At 51.3% G+C, this 18,741-nt stretch overlaps 3 protein-coding genes across 3 annotated transcripts in view; 1 reads left to right on the top strand and 2 right to left on the bottom strand.

Annotated features, from left to right (window-relative positions):
* Window positions 1-18,741, bottom strand: part of LOC119822487 (H-2 class I histocompatibility antigen, L-D alpha chain-like) — a 741,986-nt gene that overhangs the window by 90,414 nt on the left and 632,831 nt on the right. The gene's annotated exons all lie outside the window — the stretch shown is intronic.
* On the bottom strand, window positions 88-3,752 carry Ncr3 (natural cytotoxicity triggering receptor 3). The gene is made up of 4 exons (XM_038341909.1): window positions 3,554-3,752; window positions 541-888; window positions 329-454; window positions 88-199 (listed from the first exon to the last, which is right to left on the bottom strand). Exons 1-4 carry the CDS (start codon window positions 3,600-3,602, stop codon window positions 147-149), a joined length of 576 nt encoding a protein of 191 aa, XP_038197837.1. The 5' UTR covers window positions 3,603-3,752; the 3' UTR covers window positions 88-146.
* Aif1 (allograft inflammatory factor 1) lies at window positions 11,141-13,112 on the top strand. The gene is made up of 6 exons (XM_038341913.1): window positions 11,141-11,254; window positions 11,415-11,476; window positions 11,555-11,621; window positions 11,937-11,978; window positions 12,170-12,332; window positions 12,900-13,112. The coding sequence occupies exons 1-6, from the start codon at window positions 11,230-11,232 to the stop codon at window positions 12,982-12,984; spliced, it is 444 nt and encodes a 147-aa protein (XP_038197841.1). The 5' UTR covers window positions 11,141-11,229; the 3' UTR covers window positions 12,985-13,112.

Here is an 18,741-nt window from a genome sequence, read left to right as displayed (position 1 = left end):
CTGGAAGAAGGGACAGCTGGGGGGGGGGAGTGGAGAGAAGCGTGGGGGTGTCTGGAGAAGGAAGAAAATACATGAGAGTCCTAAGTAGGAGGGAGGAGCAGATTTTATTGCTGGTCTTGACAGTGCTGGGTCATTGAGATACAGACTCACTCCTCACAGGCTGTGGGAGGGGCGCCGTGTGTTCCCACGTGACAGGGACCTGGGAGAAACAGCAAGGGGCGGGGCGGGGGGGGGAGGGGCTGCTCAGAGCTAGCACCAGAAGCGCTCTCCTTGCGGTCTGTTCCTCCCATTTCTGCCACCATTGCCCCTGCTCCGCTCAGCAACTCACATTTGCCCTGATAATAGAGGGTACTGCCCATGGCCACAGAGAGAAAACTGAAGGCGTAGAATCCAGCCCGGAGGAGGAGACTTGTGTGGGCTGCTAGCTCTGAGCTGGAAGCTTGCTGAGGAGTCCCTGCGGCAGAAGGAGCGGGAACTCAGAACTGGGGACAGCCCTTAACTCTCAGGAACACTGCATCTTGGGGTCTCCCACCACCTCACCTTTCCCCACCAACAGCCGGGTCCCGTTTCCTGTTCCGACGCCCAGGCCTAGCACCTCCACCCTGCACACATAGATCCCGGAGTCACGGCTTTGAACGCCCTGTATGATCAGCTCTGCCTTGTGGTCCCTGATGAATCGAGGAACAACAGCGAAAGAGACCACACGGCCCCTGAACTCTGGGGTCATGTTGCTCACCTGCGTGCCCGGGGCCACTTTGTCTTGGTACCATGTGACGGAGCCAATGGCCATTGTCCCTCGGCTGGCATTGAAAGAGCAGGGCAGGAGAGCGGTGGTGCCCTCCTGGACACGAATCTCTGGGGGCTGAGACACCCAGAGAGCACAGGATCCTGGGAAGAAAGCAAATATCCAGAGAACACTACCCAGTTATCCAAAGAGAAAGGCATTTGGAGGACTCCCCCGCTTTCCTCGTGGGGCGTGTCAGCAAACCCTTTCCTCCTTCTTCACTAATTTAATTTAATTTAATTTCTTAATTTTCAAATCCCTTTCACACACCAACTCCACCATATCCAGCCCACCGTCTCCAGAAACCATTTTGCTCAACTTGATCCTCACGGTGTACTTGAAGCTCATGAACGAATGTAGCTGCCTAGTTAAGGAACACCATTGTGTGGCATCTCTCTGATATCATTGTTGGGATGGGAGTTGGTTTTGCTTTATGTTTGCCGGGGGTTTTGTTTTGATTTTTTGTTTTCTGTACACTTGATACACAAACACAGATGCAGGCAAAACACCAGTGCGCATAAACTTAGTTTTCTTGGCTTTTTTGTCGTTATTTTTTGTCTTGTTTTGTTTTCGAGACAGTGTTTCTCTGTAGCTTTGGTGCCTATCCTAGTACTAGCTCTTGTAGACCAGGCTGGCCTTGAACTCACTTAGCTGAGGATGCCCTTGAATTTCTGGTTCACCCAAGTGCCAGTTTGGGCAGTGCCTGGGATCAAACCCAGGGCTTTGTGCACAGTGGGCAAACACTCTACCACTGAGCCACAGCCTCAGCCCAACTTTTAAATTTTTGTTTATTTTTATGTTATGTGCATCAATATTTTGTCTGCATGTGTATCTGTGTTAAGGTGTCAGGACGCCTTCAGTCCCAGCACTTGGGAGGCAGAGGTAGGGAAATCTCTGTGAGTTGAGGCCCATCTGGTCTACATAGACAGTTCCAGGCCACCCAGGACAACATAGAGAGACCCTGTCTCAACACCGTCCCCTCAAATTATAGCAACTAGTGTGGGGATTTATACCTATAATCCCAGCACTTGTGAGGTAGAGGCAGGAGGATCCGGAGTTCAAGGTCATTCTAGGCTATATATTGATTTAATTTTTTGAGATTTTTTTTTAGGTTAAAAATATTTATTTTTATGTGTATGGGTGTTTTGCCTACATGTGTGTCTGTGTACCACATGCCTGCCTACAGCCTGTGGAGGCCAGAAGAGGGCGCCAGATCCCCTAGAACTGGAGTTATAGGTGGTTGCCAGCCACCATTTGGGTCCTCTGGAAGAGCAGCCAGCGCTTCGGCTGCAGAGTCATCTCCCCAGCCCTGCACATCAATTTTAAAGCTAGCCTGGGCTATTTGAGAGCCTGTCTCCCGATAAACATTAAATCAAAAACTAATTGTGAGCTGACTATGTGATATGGCCGTCATCCTGGCACTCCGGAGCCTAAGCCAGGAGCACCTCCGGAAGTTCAAAGATCGGCTCAGCTACATACAGAGCTGTAGACCACCCAGGGCAACATGGTGAGACCCTAGTTCAAAACAGAAAAAGCCTAACCAACTAGTAGAACATTAACCAAGGGCCGGCCTACTAGAGACCTGCAGGAGAAGCAGAGAATTTGGTCCCAGCATTGATGATCCTGGGTCTGTAATAAAACAATTTGAAAAGCACTGTATGTGCTCAACACACCTAGCTTTTTATGTTCTCTAGATTAATTAAAATCTGTTTCAGTAAAAAAAAAATTACCTTACACATAAGTCTCTCAAACTCCTATCTAATAAACTTAATAATCTAATCAACTGCACACATCAAGGTAAGTCCTCAAGGATGAACACAGGGGTGCTAGATAGCTCAGCTGGTAAAGGCCTTGCCACAGACCCTGATGACCTGAGTTCGAGTCCCGGGACCCACATAGCAGAAGGAAAGAACAGACTCTTGCAGGTTATTCTTTGATCTGTGTGAGCCTTGGCAAGTACGTGTTCCACCTCCAAAATAAGTTCATGTACTTAAAAAAAATTAAAACCATAGCCAGACCATGGTGGTGGCACATGCCTTTAATCCCAGCACTTGGGAGGCAGAGCCAGGCAAATCTCTATGAGTTCAAGGCCAGCCTGGTCTATGGAGTGAGTTCCAGGACAGGCTCCAAAGCTACTCAGAGAAACCCTGTCTCAATAAAAATAAAATAAAATAAAACCATCAAAGAAAGAAAGTCAGCTGAGAGTGTTGGTATGAGCCTGTTATCCTAGCACCCAGGAGGCTAAGGGACGAGGACCTGGGCCAGGCTGGGTTACACGGCCTGGGTAGGGATGGAACGCGTTTGGCAGCATGCACGAAGCCCTGGCTTTGACCCCCAGCCAGGCATAGTGGTACCCCACTCTAGTCGGTGAGAGAACCAGCTCAAGGTCCTCCTTCGCTAGATATATATGAGATCGGCCTAGGCTACTGAGACCCTGTCTCAGAAAACAAACAAGCAAAAATAACATGGATAGCCAAACTCAGAATGCTATCCCACCCTTTTCTCCTGGTGCCTTTCAGGTTTACCTTTTTAGAAAGGAGGCTGAACAGAAAAGGGGCTCCGGAATGAATGTTAGAAATGACTCTTTCAGGTGGGGGCGATCTAGCAGGATTGTCTTCTGAAAGAGCCCACGGGCAACAGCTTTCTAAAGTGCTTTCTGCATCCCGCAGGGCACAGTATTTGGCCCCCACCAGGCACCCCCTGGAGCATCCAAGTTTGTTTTTTTCCTTTCCTCCCCCACCCCTGGGTCCTGAGAAAACTCCCAGTCACCTGGATAAATCACGATGCAGATCAACAACAGCGCCTTGGTCTTGGCCATGTCTCCAGCCAGCGAGGCAGACCTCAGTAGTGCGCTCTAATAGGGGAAGAATGACCTGCTACCCGAAGCAAAGCCTAGCACAAGCAGGGCTGGCATATAGCTTGCCAAGAACCCGCACGGCTCGGGGCTTTCAGCATCGTATGCGTGTCCTGCCGAGGAGGGAGATGGCATTTGTGGAGATGCCGGGGCTCTCTGGAGGCAGCTAGTGGTCAGGTGGTGTACCAGGACAGGATGTCCTCCCATCAGATTTTACAAGAGGGGGTGGGTGAGACCAGGATGTGGGTCTCTCACCTTCTGAGGTTCAAGACCAGTTCACCCAGAACAAACCTCCAGCCAAGAAGTTAGCCCTCCTCCTCACCCCCTTTGCTCAGCCATGCTCAGGCCTGCTGTCTGCATGCCTCCTCAGTCTGGCTTTTTCCCTCTGGACTACCCTAGGATTTCTATAATGGGGAGCAAGCTAATTGGTGGTGGTGGGTGTGAGGTTACCGGGAACTGTGTCTGGAGGCTTCATGTGTACAACTGAACCACTCTCCAGCCGTGCTGACAGAGGAAGCATCCCGTGTACAAGTGGACCATTCTCCAGCCATGGTGTCACGTGTACAACTGGACCATTCTCCAGCTGTGCTGACAGAGGAAGCATCCTCTGTACAAGTGGCCCATTCTCCCAGCCATGTTCACAGAGGAAGCGTCCCGTGTACAAGTGGCCCATTCCCCAGCCGTGTGACAGAGGACTAGCTGCTGTTAATGGATATGTTTGGCTCATTTGTTTTCACATTTCCTGGAAAGGGACATTCCCCACAGGTCTGCTTTCCTGTGACCGCTACACAGACTTACCCACCGGGAAATCCAGTCATTTGTCATGTTATTGACGGGTTAACCACATTTATTGGGAACCTACAAAGTGCCCATATGTGTTCACAGGCACAACGGCAGACATCTTGTTACCTATAACTGAGGTCACACGATGCCAGTATCCCTGGTGTGTACGTCACAGACCCACAGATGGCATGGCACGGGGAGGAGAGGCCGTGGGGTGTGCTGTGCAAACGTGGGCCCAGCCTCGCCATCTACTCTCTGGCTCCCTTTATTTTCTTATGTTGCCGGGCAGTGGAGGTGCACACCTCTAATCCCAGCAATCAGGAGGCAGAGGCAGGTGGATCTCTTAAATGTGAGACCAGATTGGTCTACAGAGCAAGTTCCGGGACAGCCGGGGCTACACAGAGAAACCCTGTCTTGAAAAACCAAAGAAGAAAATGTGGCTTGGAGCTCTTTCGGTGCCCTCTCGCTAACTGCTCGGCCACCTGGATAACCACACAGGTCACACAATCCCGGGAAGGACTCGCTGGGTCATACGGCCTCCCAGGAGCTGTGGAGCAGCCTCCCTGCTATGGGGGACCCAGGTGCCGAGAGCAGTTGTGTGCTGCCCCCTGGTGGCTGCAGAGCCTGGGATGGAGGCACTTAGGCTATTCTCCACAGAGCCTCAATTCCCAGATTTCTTCATTCCCAGCCCAGAGTCAGTGTGGAGAATGCTGTCTTCTTTGCCACAAGCCCATGTTTGGGAAGGGAGAGGAGGTACAATGGCCCTTTGACTTGAGATGAAAGTTGCATTTTCTATCGTTTCCTCTTAAGTTTTATTTTTATGTGTAAGGGTGTTTTGTCTGAACATATGTCAGGCTACCACGTGTGCGCCAGATGCCCACAGAGACCAGAAGAGGGCACAGGATGCCCTGGGGTTGGAGTTACAGGGGGTTGTGAGTTGCCATGTGGGCTCTGGGAATCAAACCTGGGTCCTTTGGAAAAACAGCAGGTTTCCTAAGTGTTAAACTGTCCACCCAGCCCTCAGACTGTGTCTTCGCAGTGCTCAGACGCGGCAGCAGTTCATGGCTCAGGAATGACCATTTACAGGTCAAGCCGTTCTGAACTGCACTCTGCATTGACTACTTGTGTGCACAGAACCACAGCCGTGAGCTTCCAGACTCCCCCAGGCTAGTTACTTGATTTACATAGGTCTCTTTCCTCCCTCTAGGGCTGGGGTGACCCAGGAGATAGCTGAGCCTAAACATAAGTGGGCTCTGCTCCTCCCTTCTCTTTCTGCTGCCCAAGGCTTCTGACCCTTTGCCATGGCTGTGGACTCTGGAGACATTACCTGAATGCTTTGTTCATTAGTCCATATCTTATCAGGGTTACTATTGCTGTCATGAAACACCATGACCAAGGGAAACTTGGGGAGGAAGACTTTATCTGGCTTACACCTCCACAGCACTGTTCATGATCCAGGGAAGTTAAGATAGGAATTCCTACAGGGTGGGATCCTGGAGGCAGGAGCTGAGGCAGAGGCCTTGGAGGGGAGCTGCTTACTGGCTTGCTCCCCATGGCTTGCTCAGCTGATTTCCCGTAGAACCCAGGACCACAAGCCCAGGGATGGCACCACCCACCATGGGCTGGACTCCCCTATCAATCATTATTAGGAAAAAGCCCCAGAGGCTTGCCTGCCTACAGATTGATCTTCTGCAGGCATTTTCTAAGTTCAGGTTCCCTTCTCTCAGATGAATTTTGCTTGTGTCAAACTGACATAAAACTATCCAGGGCCGGGCGGTGGTGGTGCACGCCTTTAATCCCAGCACTCGGGAGGCAGAGGCAGGTGGATCTCTGTGAGTTCGAGGCCAGCCTGGTCTACAAGAGCTAGTTCCAGGACAGGCTCCAAAGCCGCAGAGAAACCCTGTCTCGAAAAACCAAAACAAAAAACAAAAAAACCCAACAACAAAAAACCCTATCCAGGGCAGCAGGGTGGCAGTGGTAGCACACACCTTTAATCCTAGCACTCGGGAGGCAGAGGCAGGCGGATCTCTGTGAGTTCGAGGACAGCCTGAGCTACAGAGTTCCAGGCCAGGATCCAAAGCTACACAGAGAAACCCTGTCTTGAAAAACCAAAAACCAAAATAAACAAATAAAAACAAAAATCAACAACTATCCAGGGCAGCTGATCTAAAATAAACCATGGGTGTGTGTGTATGTGTGTGTGTATCCAAGAACAATTTTCACTATCTCTGAGACTTTCTAAGGACTTTAATAATAGTTTTATCATTTATTTATTTATTTATTTATTTATTTATTTGACACAGGGTCCTAACCATGTAGTTCTTTTTTTTTTTTTTTTGTTTTTTTTTTGTTTTTTTTTTTTTTGGTTTTTCGAGACAGGGTTTCTCTGTGGCTTTGGAGCCTGTCCTGGAACTAGCTCTTGTAGACCAGGCTGGTCTTGAATAACCATGTAGTTCTTAGTTGGCCTATAGACCAGGCTGGCCTCCAACTCACAGAGAGCACAGAGCTCCGCCTGCCTCTGATTCCTGACAGCTGAGATTAAACATGTGTGCCACCACCACCACCTAGCTGTCAATTTGATATTTTAATTAATTAAGATACATCTCACTCTGCAGCCCAGGACACTGAAAACTTAAGTATGTAGACCAGGTTAGCTTCAAATTTCCAGCAACCTCTTGAATTAAAAAATGAGTTCTTGGGGCTGGAGAGATGGCTCAACAGTTAAGAGCATTGCCTGCTCTTCCAAGGGTCGTGAGTTCAATTCCCAGCAGACACATGGTGGTTCACAACCTCATGTAATGAGGTTTAGTGCCCTCTTCTGGCCTACAGGCATATATGCACACAGAATACTGTATACATAATAAAAAATGAGTTCTTGGGGTTAGGGAGATAGTGCAGTCATAAAAGCACTGGCTGCTCTTCCGAAGGAGCTGCGTGGTCCGTGGCAGCTCACACCCTCATGGAACTCCTGCTTCTGGGTTCTGTTCAGTCAGCCTCTAGAACAGAGGTGCTACACAGCAGACACGCAGGCAAAGCCCCCCCGACACAGTTAAAAAAAAATGTATTTGTCAAACTGAGAAGTGGTGCTCAGTCCTGTGTGTCTTTATTAAAACTGATCTTCACCGTCAGACACGGGAGAACTGGCTCCAAGACTCAGCACTTGGGGGCTGAGGCGGGAGGATCGGTTACTCAAGGTCAAGCTTGGGCAGCCTGAGCCCTGTCTCAAGAGGATGGAAAGAGAAAGGTCTGTATGGCTTTCCCGTCACAGGTCACCTGAGATCCACCCAAGGGCTACAGAGACTGCGGAGAAACCTCGGCAGAGCAGGTCCCTAAACAGGAGTGCTGTCTTGGAGGTTTGGGCCACTGTGACCTGGTGGAAATGAAGCCACGGCGACAGACGCAGTCCTCCAGCCTACTGCCTCTGTGGCCTGCACTGGGCAGCCTCCCAAGCAAAGAGCAGAACTGGAGAGAGAATGAAGGCCAATGGAAGATCCTCAGGGACCTACACACACACACACACACACACGCACGCACACGCACACGCACGCATGCGCACACAGACACACGCCCACACATGCACGCACGCACGCACGCACGCATGCGCACACAGACACACGCCCACACACATTGCATACTCGCATGCACGCACGCACACACGCACACACCTTGCACTTCTGACCAGAGCGTTCTTTTCCAGGCAGCATAGTCAACAGTCCTGGGCCTAACGCTAGTCCCACCCGTTGGAGAGCCCTAACAAAGGGCCTTAGCAACAGAGCGCCCTTAGCAACAGAGGTCTCTAACCTCACAGGGTTCTAACAGATCCTTCCCCATCTCCATCTTTTCTGGTACATTCTGTTTTGGTTTTTTTTTTTTTCTTCATTTTATTTATTGTGTGTTTGAGAGAGAGTGCATGCCTGGAGGGGTCAGAGGTTAATTTGTGGAGGTTTGTTCTTTCCTTCCTTCTGCCAGGCAGGTTCTAGGCTTCCCACTCAGGCCTTGGACCTTGGCAGCATGTAACTCTCTGAGCCATTTCTCTTGCCCTTGCTTTCGTTTCCAGAGCAAGTCCCAGGCTGGCCTAGAACTCTTTTTTTGTTGTTGTTTTGTTTTTTTGTTTTTTCGAGACAGGGTTTCTCTGTGGCTTTGGAGCCTGTCCTGAAACTAGCTCTTGTAGACCAGAGCTGGACTCGAACTCACAGAGATCCGCCTGCCTCTGCCTCCCGAGTGCTGGGATTAAAGGCGTGCACCACCCACCCGGCTGGCCTAGAACTTTTTTAAGGCTGCTTCCCTCAAACCTTTGGCCCTCCTGACTCAGCCTCCTCGGTGCTGGGAAATATAGTCCTGCACCTTGGCTAGCTTTTTAAAAACCTCTTTAATCTTTGGTTACATGCCCTGCCCCCAAGCTTTCGTCCAGCTCCATCTGCACCTGACCTCAAAGCCACCGTGCACACATTCCAGCCAGGCCGACTGCTCTTGTTTCAAGGCCTGAGTCCAGAAATACAAGAGGCCTGGTCTCAAGGCCCACATCTTAACCTGGAGCGGTCTTGTTGGATAGAGTGCCTTCACATGGAGGCCTGGCAGGCAGTGTCGGACATGAATCACACTGTTGGACATCTGATCAGTTTCCACCAGGAACTGGGGGACTCGTTGGTGTAGGAAGAACCTTCCCATAGGTGCTAACTGGGGACTGGCTGAATCCAACTCCTGCACGCTGACCTTCACACACATCCTGGGGCACGTATGTCCGCACACAGACACATCAACTAATTAGAAGAATCAAAAGAAAGACAGCGTATTTCTTATCCTCGTGTCTCTCGCATCCCTGAGAGTCAGCTTCTCAAAGGCATCTCCCCTGACCGTGAAGGGAGCTCTACCCTCTACACGGAGCTCTGTAGACCGCAGGAACAGACTTCTCGTTTGCTGGTTCACCAGGCCTAGCAGTGTTGCAAGAACACGGGTAGAGAAGTGTCCCCGCCAGACACTGAGCGTGCTGGAGGGCAGGTGTGCATTGCTCTCTGAGGGGGAGAGGCCACTATCCCCCACCACCTGGTTAAGGAGAAGCAGAGTGGATTCTGCCTGCAGTGGAAGGGGAGACAGCCTGGGGAGGAGAGAGCAGGAGCCAAGGGGTCAGAGTGAGTTAGAGGCAAAGCCCGGGCCTCCCCTGGTGACCCAGTGGCTGAGTGAGAAAGGCTGTCCCTGGGAGGGCATTTCCGTGATGGTTAGATGGAGTGGTGGGACCGGCGGGCTGCGTCCCGCCACCCAGCGAGCTTTACCAGAAATAATTACATGGAAATTGTATTCATTTAAACACTGCCTGGCCCATTAGTTTCAGCCTCTTATTGGCTAATTCTCATATCTTGCTTTAACCCATATTTAGTAATCTGTGTAGCACCATGAGGTGGTTGCTTATCAGGAGAGATCTTAACCTGCGCCTGTCTCGGAGAGGCAAGGCGACTGCCTGAGGCGTCTGCCTGACTCTGCTGCCTTTCTCCCACAATTCTGTTCTGTCTACTCCGCCTACCTAATTTTCTGTCCTTTTAAAGGGCCAAGGCAGTTTCTTACTTAACCAATGAAAGTAACACTTAGACAGATGACCCACCGACATCAGTTAGATGCTGCTCAACTGTGGCGGGGTAGGACGTGCTGGGCCGTGGCGGGGTGGGGCCGTGGCGGAGTGGGACGTGCTGGGCCGTGGTGGGGTGGGGCCGTGGCGGGGTGGGACGTGCTGGGCCGTGGCGGGGTGGGGCCGTGGCGGAGTGGGACGTGCTGGGCCGTGGTGGGGTGGGGCCGTGGCGGGGTGGGACGTGCTGGGCCGTGGCGGGGTGGGGCCGTGGCGGAGTGGGACGTGCTGGGCCGTGGTGGGGTGGGGCCGTGGCGGAGTGGGAAGCGCTCGGTCTGCCGTCCTCTCAACCTCACTTTCGGCCCTTCCAGAGCGTCTCCCTAAACTCTCCTCTGCCAAATCTCTGCCAAGGATTTCAAAGTAGGTGAGGCAGGAGGGCAGTGCTGCGGATCCTGAAGCGCACAAACCCAAGTCCTTCCGGAACATGTTTCCACGCATCCCGTCCCAGTGCTCCTCTGGAGCCTGAGAGAGATGCGTCTTTCTTTTTCCAGGCCCTCGCCTCAGCTCACCCCACTCCTGGGTCAGACTGCAGCCTTCAGCTTCTCCCCTGCACACAGGAGAGAGCCAGCCAGCTCTCCTCAGCTGTGTGTCTTAACTTGCATCATGAAGCCTGAGGAAATTTCAAGTAAACCCCCACCACCCCCCCACTCCCCAGTAGCTGGGAAAAGCCACAGTTTCTCTCTTCTTTGGCTCTGGTTTTCATTTAAGACAGGTTCCTACTGTGTAGGCCTGGCTGGTCCCCAACTCCCAGGATCCTCCAGCCTCTACCTCTTAGGTGCTGGGATTGCCGGCCTGGGGTACCATGCTTGGTCCCCTCAGATCCCTCCAGGAGCTGGTCAGTCTTTGCCCCATGGAGGAACTGTGTGGAGCAAGGTGTGGGGCAGGGCTGCAGGTCCAGCCATTTGGAAGGCCAAGGCAGGACGGCCGCCTGAACTCAGGCACCTGGACATGTGAGACCCTGCCAAAAAAAAAAAAAAAAAAAAAGAATTTATCGGTGTGTTATTTTAAACCCTCTCTGCTTTCCTTTTTTACGAGGTCTAGTGTCAGCAGAAATGATGGGGAAGTGATGCCTGGGAGTTAGCAGAGGAGGGAATGAGTAGAAAGGGGAAGTAGGAGAGAGGAGACTGGTGGAGACAGAGAGACCGGCAGGCTGATCATCTCCCACCTAACACCACCAGCACCTGCTGAGCTATGAGCCAAAGCAGGGATTTGCAGGGTAGGGTGGACCACATAGCATCAGGAGCCGGGATGGGTCAGGCCTGGGCTGGGGAGCCAGGAAGGCTGCTGAAGGATCTCAGAGGGCAGAACTTGGGTAACGCTCGGGGCATGGGAGGCAGGAAAGGGAGGGAGGGCTGATTAACCTCTGTGCCCCTCAGGAGGAAAAGCTTTTGGACGGCTGAAGGCCCAGCAGGAGGAGGGGCTGGATGAGATCAACAAGGTAAGAGAAATAGGGAAGAGGGTAGAGCCTGGAGGCTCCCGGGCCGAGAGGGATGACCCCGCTCTGATTTGCCAACAGCAATTCCTGGACAATCCCAAATACAGCAGTGATGAGGACCTGCCCTCTAAACTGGAAGCCTTCAAGAGTGAGGAGATGTGTGGGTGGAGAGGGAAGTTGGGGCCAGGGGTGTTGGGGGGCATGGTGGTTCACAAGACCTCGGCAAGGCCAGCAAGATCAGTCGCTTTTTGCGGTGGAAGAGGGATCCACTGTGGTCCTTCTCCCCACTCATCCATCTTACACCCCTATAGGCTCCCTCCACCTTCACAGGGCCTCGCGATCCCCACTTCCTCTGCCTGCCCCTCCTCCTCCTCCTCCCACATCTTCTACACTACCCTAGCATTGGTTAACTGCCTCTTCCTTAAACCCCCATAACCAGCAACTACTTTTTTTTTTACCCTAGAGAAGTACATGGAGTTTGATCTGAATGGAAATGGAGATATTGGTGAGGAAAAGGGGGTGTGGGGGAGTATGCAGACCTAGGCAAACAGAGGTCTCTTCTGCTAGCCCTGTTCCCTGTGGACAGGCAAAGGTCCAGTCACAATCAACAATACAAGGGTCAGGGATGGGTGCATGGAGGGATGAGATGGCAGAGAGAGGGGACCCTCCTTTCCCACCTTGAGTTTCCACTTTCAGATATTATGTCCTTGAAGCGAATGCTGGAGAAACTCGGGGTTCCCAAGACCCACCTAGAGCTAAAGAAATTAATTAGAGAGGTGTCCAGTGGCTCTGAGGAGACGTTCAGCTACTCTGACTTCCTCACAATGATGCTGGGCAAGAGATCCGCCATCCTGAGAGTGTGAGCGTCCAGTTCCAACCTCCCTGAATTCCCTGTCTTCTCCATCCCCAGCCCTAACCTTGTCCTGCTCAGATGAACTCTCCCAAGATCCTTCACTGTCCCCACCCTGTCCGCAGCTCTGGTCCCCACAGTCCCCACCCTGTCCGCAGCTCTGGTCCCCACAGTACCCACCTGTCCGCAGCTCTGGTCCCCACAGTCCCCACCCTGCCCGCAGCTCTGGTCCCCACAGTCCCCACCCTGCCCGCAGCTCTGGTCCCCACAGTCCCCACCCTGCCCGCAGCTCTGGTCCCCACTGTCCCCACCCTGCCCGCAGCTCTGGTCCCCACTGTCCCCACCCTGCCCGCAGCTCTGGTCCCCACAGTCCCCACCTGTTCGCAGCTCTGGTCCCCACTGTCCCCACCCTGCCCGCAGCTCTGGTCCCCACTGTCCCCACCCTACCCGCAGCTCTGGTCCCCACTGTCCTCAGCACTGTTTCCCTGCTATTATTCTTCTCCCCTTCTGAACTCTTACGGACACCTAAGATTTACTCCTCTGAGAGATGTGTCCTGATGCCTGTGTCTCTTCCAGGATTCTGATGTATGAGGAAAAGAGCAAAGAACACCAGAAGCCAACTGGTCCCCCAGCCAAGAGAGCCATTTCTGAGTTGCCCTAATTGGAGGTGGATGTCCACATGGTGCCACTGAAGGGGCACTCTGATAATAGCAGCATGGGGGGATGGGGGCAAGAAGTAGTTGTGAGCCAGAGTCAAACTAAATAAATAATGTTCCCCTCCCAGCTCAAGTCAGCTCTGCTTTTATTGGGGGACACCTGACTTGGGTCTGGGGAGGAAGGAAGCATCTTTGCCCCCAAAGTCTACCCATCCAGTATGGGAATTGAACTCAGGACCTCTGGAAGAGCAGTCAGTGCTCTTAACCTCTGAGCCATCTCTCCAGCCCAGGCTGAGATTTTTTTAAACTAATTTTTGATTGTGTATGTGTGTGTGTGCACATGAGTGCCTAGGATACCAAAGGCACAGAATCCCCTGGAGCTGGAACTACAGGAGGTTTTTGAGTCACCTGATTGGGTGCTGGGAACTGAGCTCTGGACCTTTGCAAGATCAGTCACACTCAATAGTCACCACTCCAGTGCCCAACCCCCTTCTCTCCCTCCCTCCAAGGTTTCACTTTGTAATGTATGCTGGCCTGTTGTGGAATACTCTTTTAAGGTGTGTTACTTTTGTTTATGCTGTGGATAGTTTGTTTAACTCCGTAAAGATGTGTTGCTTTTGTTTCTGCTGCATTTGTTTAACTCTGTGAAGCTGTGACTGTCTAAAACACCTGCCGGTCCTAATATAGAGCTGACTGGCCAATAGCGAGGCAGGAGCAAGGATAGGCGGGGCTGGCAGGCAGAGAGGATAAATAGGAGAAGGAATCTTAGGGGGGGAGGATCAAGAGATCAAGAAGGGGAGGGCCCTGGGGCCAGCCAGCCAGGGAGTAAGAGTGAAAGTAATATACGCAAAATTAAGAGAAGGGTAAAAGCTCAGAGGCAAAAGGTAGTCGGGAATAATTGAAATCAAGGGCTGGAGAGATGGCTCAGAGGTTAAGAGCACTGACTGCTCTTCCAGAGGTCCTGAGTTTAATTCCCAGCAACCACATGGTGGCTCATAACCATCTGTAATGGGGTCTGGTGCCCTCTTCTGGCCTGCAGGCATACACACAGACAGAATATTGTATACATAATAAATAATTTTTTTAAAAAAATAATTGAAATCAAGAAAAGCTGGCAAGAAATAAACCAAGCTAAGGCCGGGCATTTATAAGTAAGAATAAGCCTCCATGCACAATTTATCTGGGAGCTGGGTGGTGGGCCCCCCAAAAGAATAAAAGTAAAAACAACACTTTGGCGGTGCAATGTGGGGTTAGCCAACAACACTGGCTCAAACTCATGAAAGATCTCCCTGCTTCAGTCTGGAAGCGCTGGGATTATGGGACCAACCAGCAGTCCTTTTGTTCTACCTACATAATCATCAGCTGGCAGAAGCTCTTTTAGTACAGGGTTTGGCTGATTTTGTCTCACTCCTTGCTGTTAGCAAGTAGCGCCCTCTAGTGCAAAGCTCTCCTGTGGCTCCCGTGTAGGCAGAGACACCTGGAATTGCAGCGTCCTGGCAGAGGCGCCTAGGAGCCTCCAGTTCTGAGACCAGGCAGTGTTACAGCTGTCGGCAGGGAGTGTCCAGGACCCATCCTGAAAACCTGACAACTCTGGGACTCTTACAGTAACTGGGCTGAAGAAGTTTCTCCTCTCTGGTTCGTTTGTTCGTTTACTTATTTATGTTTTGTTTTTGGAGACAGAGTTTCTCTGTGTGCAGCCCTGACTGTCCTGGAACTCACTCTGTAGACCAGGCTGGCTTTGAACCCGCAGCGATCTGCCTGCCTCTGCCTCCCCAATGCTGGGATTAAAGGTGTGCGCCACCACCGCCCACCTCCATATATGAATGTTTTGCCTCCTTGTGGTCTATGCACCACATGTGTGCCTGGAGGCCAGAAGAGGACACTGGACCCCCTGGAACTGGACTTACAGACTACTGTGAGCCACCATGTGGGTGCTGGGAGTTGAAGCCTGGTCTTCCATAAGAGTGTGGCAGGTGTTCTTAACCTCTGAGACATTGAGACATCTCCCCAGCTTTTCTTTTCTTTCTTTCTTTCTTTTTAGGCAGCATCTTTTTTTTTCTTCTTCTTCTTTTTTTTTTTTTTTTTGGTTTTTGAGATAGGGTTTCTCTGTAGCTTTGGAGCCTGTCCTGGAACTAGCTCTTGTAGACCAGGCTGGCCTCGAACTCACAAAGATCCACCTGCCTCTGCCTCCCGAGTGCTGGGATTAAAGGTGTGCGCCACCACCGCCCGGCCATAGGCAGCATCTTATATGTACCAGGCTGGCCTGGAACTCACAAAGATCTGCCTGCCTCTGCTGGGATTCATGGGGTGTGTTGCCAGCTCCTCTCTGGTTGGCTACAGATTCCTATCCCTTGGCCTCTGCTCTCTCGCTCTCCATCCTTTATACTTGTCCCTGCCTACACGCTCCCTCAGACTGATCCGCTGCTCCTCTTCGGCTGTCAGGCAGCTTGCCTCTGCCACCTCGGTGCTGTTCACACTGCCAGCTCAGCCCACACTACTGAAAGCGGCAAGAGGAGATCACCAGAGAGGCGTCTAATTGGGCCCTGTTCTAGCACCGAGGGAGTCAGCATGGGAGTGCTACCCAGGCAACTTCAAGGGAGCCAACGGTCTTTGCGGACATCCCAGGGGTGGGCTAGCCCCAGTCACAGCAGGGCCCCCGTGGTAAAACTCCCGGAACTGTCCCTTTGGCGGCAGGCACAGCAGCATCTCCACCAGGCCGCGTGGAAATGGCAGACGATCATCTAGAATTCACTAACGCCTGTGAGAGCAGAAAGGTCGGTTGCAAACCATTTGAAACGGCCCTGCTGAGCTGTACCTTCAGGGCCCGGAGCGACCAAACTGCATTATTGTTTCTTCAACTGTGGAGTGTTCAAAAGAATGGATGTGGGCAAAGAGAGGTCTGGCAAGCTTCTGACTGACAGACCTCGCTCTCCAGGAAGCCAGGGAAGGCAGGGAGAACCCAACAAATGCCACTGGAGAGGCAAACTGTCCTGTGTCCCGGCGTCTTTGCTGTATACAGGAAGTGAGAAGGGGTACTTACAATAAAAACTTAAAAGAACTTATTGCAAGCACTTAATTCAAACAGTGGTTAGCACCCAGTGCCCCAAGTAGGGTGTTTGAAGAATACAAGCATGTGTTCATTCTTTTTTTTTTTTTGAAACAGGGTTTCTCTGCAGCTTTAGAGCCTGTCCTGGAACTAGCTCTTGTAGACCAAGCTGGTCTCGAACTCACAGAGATCCGCCTGCCTCTGCGTCCCGAGTGCTGGGATTAAAGGCGTGCGCCACCACCGCCCAGCCATGTGTTCATTCTTTTTTTTTTTTTTAAATATTTTATTTATTTATTTATTATGTATACAATATTCTGTTTGTGTGTATGCCTGCAGGCCAGAAGAGGGCACCAGACCCCACTACAGATGGTTTTGAGCCACCATGTGGTTGCTGGGAATTGAACTCAGGACCTTTGGAAGAGTAGGCAATGCTCTTAACCTCTGAGCCATCTCTCCAGCCCCATGTGTTCATTCTTAACTGTGCCCTGCTAACTTTTTGTCTTCACTGTCTGCACTGGACAAGTGATTCCTTTACTTACCTACATCAGCTGGGCACAGGCCTGCAGACCTTGTATGGATGTTTGTCTTTGTTTAGAGTGTTGGTTACAAGTTGTTATGGATAATGGTCAGGAATAAAGCTAAACACAGGAGAATAGACTCAGAGTGTTTGTTTTGAAAAGAAAAAAGGGGGGAAATGCTATAAAGATTTGTCAGTTGTATTGGTTTAATAAAATGCTGATTGGCCAGTAGCCAGGCAGAAAGTATAGGCGTGGAGGGAGAGTACCACAACAGGGGAATTCTGGGAAGAGAAAAGCTCAGTCTGTAATCATGATCCGGACACAGAAGAAGCAAGATGAGAACGCCTCACTGATAAAGACACCAATCCACATGACTAACAGACAAGAATTATAGGTTACTGTAAGATGTAAGGATTAGTTAATAAGAAAGCCTGAGCTAATAAGCCAACCAGTTTATAATTAATGTAGGCCACTGTGTGTTTCTTTGGGACTGAATGGCTGTGGGACTGGGTGGGACAGAAACCTCTGTGAACACCTCTGCTTACCTACATGAGCTAGAGAGATGCTGGTGCTCATGGAGGCCAGAGGACAACCTGGCTGTCTGCCATCCCTCAGATGATGTCCACCAGGCTAGGCTAGCAGGCAGGCAGTCCCAGGGGGAGCCAGCTGACCGGGCCTCTGCAGCACTGGGATCCTGTTTCCACTTCCCCCTCATGTTTCTGAGGTTTCCCGGAGCACTCTTACCCTGCTCTTACCAGCGTAGGCAGAGTATCTTCACCTCCACAATATTCCATGTTGTCTCTGGTACTTCAAACTGTTACTGATGGTTGCTGGAGAGATGGCTCACTTAACAGCACTTTTCTTTCAGAGAACCTGGACTTCATTCCTAACACCTACATCTGGAGGTCCACAACCACCTGTAACTCCATTTCTAGGGGATCCAACATCGTTTTCTGAGATCCACCCAGGAACCCATGTGGTGCATATGTATACATGTATCCATACACGAAAAATAAAAATAAATCTAAAAAAAAATCAATTCTGGGGTTGGGGAAATGGCTCAGTGTATGAAATACTTGCTATGCAGCCAGGATCGACCTAAGTTTGGATCTCGTGTACTCAGGTACAGGCTGGGCAGATCACATGGGTCTAACTCCAGCACAAGGGTGCAGAGACAAGAAGCTCCCTGGAGTTCAGTAACCAGTCCATCTGGAATCCCTGCTCGCCCAACCAACTATCCAGATTCACTGAAAGACTGTTTCAAAAAATGGGCGTATGGGGGAGACCTCCGGATGTCAACCTCTGGCCTGCACAGCACCCATAAAGGCCAGTGCACCGCTCATACACATCAAAATATTAACAAGAAAATGTTGACTGAGTAGGCCCGGTGAGAGGCAAAGATTTTACAGTCAAGTACTAAGAAACAAAGAGGGGGAGCAGTACTACCTTTAAAACTAAAACTCATTGTTGAAAGAACACAAATCGCCAATAAAGTATAAAATATTTTTTGATGGAAGTTACAGGGCACCCTGTCTCGAAAAACAAACAAAAAAAAAAACAACAAAAAAAAAGAAAGTTACAGGGCATAGAACTAAACGTCCACCTTGGTTGTACACTGCTAAAATTCGGACGAGTGGGTCATTCCTCGTCTTTGTTCAAGTGATTTGCATATATTATGCAAATACCCAGAACCGCTCGGAGAAAGTCAACGATACAGTCCTGCGGGCCCTTTCATTGGCTTGCCTAGCCGCTCATTTGCATGACGTGATTGACAGGATGGAAAGCCCGCCTCCCTGAAGCGCTCCCCTCCCCCGAATGGACGCCAGCCCTGAGCCTCTTCCAGGGCTTACGTAAACTCCTCCCTCCACTAAGTGATCCCTTCCGCTCGTCGCAGTTCTTTCCGTCCTCTGGCCCGAAAGCGTCGGGCGCCGAGCATCCTTTTCCTGCGCCTCCCGGCTCCCAGCCCGTCCGCGGACACAGCACGCATGCGCCGCCTCTTCCTCCCACCATCCGTCGTGTAAATTCTGCGCCCAACGGCCCGGCATTCCTCCGGGCCGACGCGTCTCAACCGCCGACGCCAAGGCGCCGCCCTAGCCAACCGGCGTCCTAGCGTCCGTAAGTCCCTCCCCTTTATGCAAATAGCTGCCGCACACGGCCTTCGTTTGTAAAGTAGGAGGACGGCCCTGCGGCGCGGAGGG

The sequence above is a fragment of the Arvicola amphibius genome, chromosome 9 (assembly GCF_903992535.2).
Source record: "Arvicola amphibius chromosome 9, mArvAmp1.2, whole genome shotgun sequence".
NCBI lineage: Eukaryota > Metazoa > Chordata > Mammalia > Rodentia > Cricetidae > Arvicola > Arvicola amphibius.
The sequence above is the reverse complement of the archived record's forward strand: the minus strand, read 5'-3'. Positions and strand labels throughout refer to the sequence as shown.